Below are 7,500 nucleotides of genomic sequence, written 5' to 3' on the forward strand. Positions count from 1 at the left end.
ATTTTTTATTCTTATTTAAAAGATTATTCGTATAATGTTATTATCAATAAAATTGTTAGATATAATGATTACTATGAAAAAAAAAGGAAAAAAAAACATCTTCTAGAAATAACACATGATGAGAAAGATATTATGTACGAACTCGAGGACATAAAGGAGGAGGAATATACACCAAATTTTTTACAAGATCGAAATAAAAAAAAGGAAAAATCAAAAAGGAAAAGTGTATCTCCAATGAATAAAAATAAAACGAAAAATAAAAACAAAAACAAAAATAATAACAATAACAAAAATAATAACAATAACAAAAATAATAACAATAATAATAATAATAATAAAAATAATCACCATAATGATATTAATAAGATTAATAAGATTAAGTTTAATTGTAAGCATAATAAAAAAAATTATAATAATAATGACGATGATGATGATGATGATTATGATAACGACCATTTTGGTGATAATCATAATTTCAGCTATCCTCAATTTAACGGTAGCTTTATGAAAAATAATAATTTTAAAAAAAATAGCTATAATAATTATAATGTACCTATTTTTCCAGACGATTTAGATCAAACATCGGAAGATAACACAATAACTAAAATGTTAGTAGAAGATATAAATATAAGTGATCATAATTTAAATTTTAATGATATCAAATTAGCAAAAAAAGTAAGTCTTCAACATAATAATACACACCCATGTAATAATGATTTTGATACTAATAATAGTAGTAGCATTAGTAATCATAATAATAATAATAATAATACTCATAACCACAACAATAATAATAATAACAATAATAATAATAACAATAATAATAACAACAACAACAACAACAACAACAACAACAACAACAACAACAACAACAACAACAACAACAACAACAATAATAATAGTAGTAGTAGTTGTAGTAATAGAAGAGCGTTCAGTACCAATATTGTCAGATCCTCCAAAATGATTAATAATTTTTGTAATATGCTTGAAAAAAAAGAAGATAATGTACAATCATGTTTTTTCAAAGAAAATAATAAATCAAATAAATTGTCTTCTCGTATAAAAAAATCACAATCATTTATTAAAAAAGAAAAAAATTATAACAAATTAATGTTATATAACGATCTAGATGCTCATAATAATATAGATGCTCCAAAATTCCCAGAAGACACATTAACCAATTCTAATAATCTTATTACAAATGAATACTCAGAAAAAAATTATGAAGAAAGTAATATTAAATTAAATAATATTGATGATGATAATTTTACAAACAATGAATTTTTTATAGAATCGAATAAAATCGAAAGTATCATAAATGAACAAGGATTTGATAATTATACAGATAATAATACAGAAATAAGTGAAAATTTTATTATGAAAAATTATAATACTGAAATCAATCTAACACCATATGAAGTACATGAAGCATTAATTATATCAGAATTTCTTGAAACACATAAAACACAATTAACAAAAGTAGGATTAAAGCTATTACATGAAACTCTAAATCCAAATCAACTAGTTGCATTCTTTAGAAATAATCATTTTAATACACTCTTCAAATATGAAAATAAACTCTTCATTCTAGCTGCTGATATATCCTTTCTACATCTAAGCTGTACATGGGAACTTTTTGATAATGTAGAAAATGATACTTCTTATTATGATAACAATTTTGAATGCTTAGCAAACCAAAAAACAGATAAAAAAGATCTTAACCATTCAATCATATATTCTAGAAATTTCGACAAAAGCACGGCAAGAAACAATATTTATTGTTTAAGGTCTAATGCTACCATCAATAATAATAAAAAAAAAAAAAAAAAAAAATGTACTATCATGTAAAAAAATCGAGCGCTTATGTAAATATTAAGAGCTATACAAGTGTATATATGTGAAAAAACATTCAAAAATAAAACATATATATATATATATATATATATATATATATATATATATATATATATATATGTATGTATGTATATGTATGTGTCTTTATTTTTACCAACTAATTAAAGTTATTAAAAAAATATATACCACAATGTTATATATATATATATATATATATATATATATATATATGTATATTCATATGTGCGTATTTATGTATGTATTTATAACTATTTATATCTATTTATATTTATTTATATTTATATTTTATGTATATATCCATTTAATTAAATTATTTCACCATAATTTATTATTATTGCTATTATATGTATTTTTTTTTTAATTATTACCATGCAAAATTAATTTATAATTTTTCGTGTATTTTTTTCCATTTTTTTAATTTTTTCAATTTTTTCAATTTTTTTCTTTTTTTTCCTTTTTTTCTTTTTTTTTCTTTTTTTCTTTTTTTTTTTTTTTTTTTTTTTTTTTAAATCAACATTTCAAGCAAACTTTTCAATAACAACATGTTCTCCTTTATGCATTTTTCAGCACCTATAAAAGTATTTATATTTTTTATAGAGAAAGTCAAGAAATTTAATAAAATGGTCCTTTCTCCCTTATCAATGAAAAGAAAGATATAATTATCCTTCCCAAAATTGGTTAAGTGATATAATATATCTATTAATATTATACAATCGTTATAATTTATAAATTGGTTATTTTCTTTCTTATTATAATTGTTTATGTTATTATCATTATTTATTGCTAATATATGTTTTATTCTTTCTTCATCTTGTATATTTTGAAAAATCTCGAGAAATTTATTTTTAAATAAAGCATCTAATATATCAACGTACATATCTTTGTCTAAATGAAAATTAAATATTCCTTCTTCCAAAAACGCAGTTTTTAAAATATCTATTTGGTTCTTAAAACTTGTTCTTATCTTATTTGAATTCCATAAAAGCTCAAAGTTTATTTTGTTTTTTATTTGTTCACGACAGCAATTATTATTACTATTAATGTTATTATTAATCAATCCTTTTTCATGGGATAACAAACTTGTTAAATGTGGACAATTACCATTTTCTATATTACTATACAAAGACTCTTCACTTAATGTTATACTACTATTGTTACTCTCTATACTTTGGCTTCTAAAAAAATTATTCTCTTTTACACTATTATTTATTTCTTTATAATTGTTTCGAAAAATACTTTTTTTTTTTTTGTCTTTGATTTTTTTATTTTCTTCTTGTAAGCCTCCTTTGTCGATTCCATTTGTATATGTATCTTTATCTATTTGCATAACACCCCTATCTAATATTTCGTTATCATGATCATTTTGATCATCACTATCTTCATTATTTTTTATTTCTTTTTTAGAAGATATATTATTCTTTTTATATTCTATTGCTTCATAGTTATCATTTGATAAATTACTTTTATGTTCATCTTCAAATATTTTTATTTCTTTTTTTGTCGAATGCACATTTTTTTCAGATAATTTATCTAAAAAGGTTATTCCTTTTGTATATTCCTCAGGTATAATTTCAATGGTTAACTTTCTTGGCTTTAATCTAGGATGATTCACAGGGGTAGTTGTATATTCATTTCGTCTTCGTATATATTTTTTCACATTACTTTTCTCAATTATTTCCTCTATAACATGAATGGTGTTATCAATATTTATTGTTGAACTTGAATTCATATCATTCGATAAAATTTTAGATTCCTTAAAATCTTTTAACGATAATTTATATATTCTTAATTTATATCTTGCTATTCCTCTTAAATAATATGCCTTAAATATAATATTTTTAATGTTCATGGTACCTAGGTCCTTAATATTATATGTTGTATTATCTTTCATATTAGGTAAAAAGTAATTATAAAATAAAATTACAGAAGAACAATCATCTATACTTTCAAAGTGTGCTGATAATCTTTGATATACCAAAGAACGATTTATAAGCGTTTTTGTACGTACAATATATAATTCTTCTTTTTTCTTATCAAAATTATAATTATCTGATATGACTTCTATATGTAATTCATTATTACAATTTTTTTCTATTTCAATAAATATATTGTCACATTTTAATTCGTAATCTATGTAATTTATTATATCATTGTAATTTTCTAAACACCTATGATAATTCTTCTTTTGATAATTTAACTTCCCTTCTTCGTTTTTGGCTAAATATATATCATATGCTTTACACACATGTTTTATTATCTGTTCCTTATTATTTAATTTATTTATATCATGAGATGACTTGTTTTTTTCTATATAAAGGTCCCTCTGGATCTCGTCTACATGATTTTTTTGTTCTCTCTTGTGATTCAACCTTTCATTTTCGGTTTTATTATCATTATTTTGTGATGAATTGGGTATATTTTCTGGTGGTATATTATTTTTATAATTTTCACAAAATATAATGTCATTATGGCTATTATTATGAACGTGTTCATAATTTTTATGAATATTTTCGTAGTTTGTATTAACGTGTTCATAATTTTTATGAATATCTTCGTAGTTTGTATTAACGTGTTCATAATTTTTATGAATATCTTCGTAGTTTGTATTAACGTGTTCATAATTTTTATGAATATCTTCGTAGTTTGTATTAACGTGTTCATAATTTTTATGAATATCTTCGTAGTTTGTATTAACGTGTTCATAATTTTTATGAATATCTTCGTAGTTTGTATTAACGTGTTCATAATTTTTATTAACATGTTCATAATTTTTATTAATTTGTTCAGCATTCCTATCAATGTCATCTATATTTAATTTATCCCATGCTTTATAATATGTATCCAACGAATTACAATCTCTTTTAAGATATGAGAATCCTTTATTTTTGTTGTAGAATTTTCCTGTATTTTTTTCCAATCCCTCATCATTATTATTATTATTATTTTTTTTATTATTATTATTATATATTTTTTGAAGTTTGATTTCTTCCTTTTCCTTTTCTTCTTTTTTCTTAATATCGTTTTGCCAGGAATAGAGATCTTCAAAATATTCTTTTAATTCTATTGAATTATGTTTAAGTTGTTTTGCAATTTCGAGGTGTGACTTGGCCATTTTATTTTTATTTAATTTAATTCAATTCAATTCAATTCAATTTAATTCCATAACGTCCAATATATATTTAATATTTCTTAACATTATATGTGAAACGTGTAGTTCCTCCTTAAGTATTTTTGTATATATATATAATATGTAATAAAATATATATATATATATATATATAATACATATATATATTATATATAGCCATTAAAGAAGAAATGGAAAAATATACATGCGCATATAAATTAATATATATATTAATATTATGTCCATTTGAATTATGCTGGAAAATATATTTATATATAAGTTATGTTAAATAAGAAGGATATATAATGTAGAAATATATTATATATATATATATATTTTTTTTTTTTTTTATTATTTTAGATACATATATGAACATAAAAGACAGACATAAAAATATCCCAGTAATATATAGTACATAACTATAAGAGAATATTTATTTTATTTTGTTCAATATAAATATTAATAACAAAATAATCATTTATTTTGCACTATTTATTCTTATATATATATATATATATATACATATATTATTTAATTTTTTTTTTTTTTTTTTTCTTGTCATATAACAGCTAAAAGTCTTCTTACAATGTTTATATTTTAAAATGTTATAAAATTAAGAAATAAATAAAACAAACAAATCAACAACAAAAAAAAAAAAAAAAAAAAAAAAAAAAAAAAAAAAAAAATACTAAATATTAAATATTAAATATTATATATATATTTATTATAATAAATGTAGTTTCTTATTATATATTGAACTATCAATAAATATAAAAAGCACATATGTTTATATATGCATTTCAAAAAAACAAAATAAATATAGATTTATAAGAAAAGATAATGAATATATACATATATATATATATATATATATATATATGTGAAGTATATATTATATATATAATTATAATACACTTTTATATATGTGTTATATTTTCAATTTTTTTCATAATGCTTTCTCATGGGACCCCAGAAAGGTTCGGGGTTTTCCAAAGTAAATAATTTGTGTGTATTTGTTTCTTTTTTAAAATTTGAAATGTTGATATTTTCGAAAGATGTATTTTTCTTAAAGAATTGGTAAGACAATAATTTTTCTTTAAGTTTTTCATCTTTTATAGTATCTATGGAATATATCTTTTTAGTCTGTACACTGGAATTATCGTTATTTTGATTTTCATTGTTTGTAAGATTATTTTGGTCTGTTTTATTATTTTGTAGTTGATTGGAATTTTTTTTTTTGGAATTAATTTTAAAAATGATAGCTCTAAAAATATCCATAAAAACATTATTTGGAGCATTGGTTTTAACGCTATCTGGATCTTTATGAAAATACGAAACTTCATAATTTAAATTTAATAAGGCATTTACTAATAATTTTCTTGAGAAGGAACAGATTTTAAAATTTCTAAATAATGATGGTAAATTATAATATAATGGGATATTAATTTCTTGTTTTAAACATCTAAAATTAATTAATATTCTTTCTCTAGTTTTTATTGTATTTAAATTATATTGTTCCAGATTTTCTAATAAAGAAATACATGTATGTAGAAAATCTTCATTATGTAATTTACCAATATATATGGGACCACCAATTAATATATCTCCTCCACATTCTTCACATATTTTTGAGATGTTTAATTTGGTGCTTTTATATTTGTATGAAGTAAATGCATTTTTGCAATTTTGGTTAGCATCTCCCCCTGCTTCATTATGGTTTTGATCATCTGATTTGTGAATATTATTATGATTATTTCGATCATCATTATTGTTATTATCATCATTATTTTCATCCTTAATATTATCATCATTATTGTTATTATCATCATTATTGTTATTATCATCATTATTTTCATCCTTAATATTATCATCATCATTATTTTCATCCTTTTTAATATCCCCATTTATTTCATTAGCGGCATTTTCAAGAAGATCCATTTTGTTCTTCTTCATTTTCCTCCTCTTCTTGGTATGATGATTTTCCGTAATACATGAAAGGTGGTTTACATCCTTTTTATATGCCATGGGATTAATATGAAAACTAGAACAATTATTACATTGATAAACCATTCCTGTATCTATACATACATCTTTTGTTTGTAATGCATCGTCAATAACATGAACTAGTAAACGTATATAAAAATCGATATTAATAGATATAAAGGGTATAATACATTTTTTATATTTGGATGCTATAATTTTAATTTTATAAAATAATACTCTTATACTAAATTCATTATTATAATTTACTTTATTACTAAATATCATACTATTATATTTATAAAAAGATACATCTGGAAATTTCCCATTTAATATTCTCATATCAGTATTTGTTATTAAAATAAAGAAATTACTTCTTCCATATTTTAAACAACTTTCAAGATATTCAATAGAAGATCCATAAGGATCTATATCTATAATATCAAACATATATCTTTCGATTAATTTACTTTTTTTAATTATATCTTTTTTCTTGATATCATCTAAACATTTGTTTT

General features: G+C 20.7%; 3 protein-coding genes across 3 annotated transcripts in view; 1 reads left to right on the top strand and 2 right to left on the bottom strand.

The window, feature by feature from the left end:
- The window catches only part of PF3D7_1319100 (ubiquitin carboxyl-terminal hydrolase MINDY, putative), a gene marked incomplete at both ends in the record, with an annotated part of 2,412 nt that extends 564 nt beyond the window's left edge, over positions 1 to 1,848 (top strand). The window contains one exon of the mRNA XM_001349891.1: positions 1 to 1,848. This exon is cut by the window's left edge and continues 564 nt beyond it. Within this exon, the coding sequence (XP_001349927.1) occupies positions 1 to 1,848 (1,848 nt within the window).
- A 532-nt stretch (positions 1,849 to 2,380) lies between these two features.
- Positions 2,381 to 4,987, bottom strand: PF3D7_1319200 (conserved Plasmodium protein, unknown function; the record flags this gene model as incomplete). The annotated part of the gene is made up of 1 exon (XM_001349892.1): positions 2,381 to 4,987. One exon carries the CDS (start codon positions 4,985 to 4,987, stop codon positions 2,381 to 2,383), a length of 2,607 nt encoding a protein of 868 aa, XP_001349928.1.
- A 951-nt stretch (positions 4,988 to 5,938) lies between these two features.
- Positions 5,939 to 7,500, bottom strand: part of PF3D7_1319300 (tRNA (guanine(26)-N(2))-dimethyltransferase, putative) — a gene marked incomplete at both ends in the record, with an annotated part of 2,415 nt that continues 853 nt past the window's right edge. The window contains one exon of the mRNA XM_001349893.1: positions 5,939 to 7,500. This exon is cut by the window's right edge and continues 853 nt beyond it. Within this exon, the coding sequence (XP_001349929.1) occupies positions 5,939 to 7,500 (1,562 nt within the window).

This window comes from Plasmodium falciparum (genome assembly GCF_000002765.6).
Source record: "Plasmodium falciparum 3D7 genome assembly, chromosome: 13".
Taxonomy (NCBI): Eukaryota; Apicomplexa; class Aconoidasida; order Haemosporida; family Plasmodiidae; genus Plasmodium; species Plasmodium falciparum.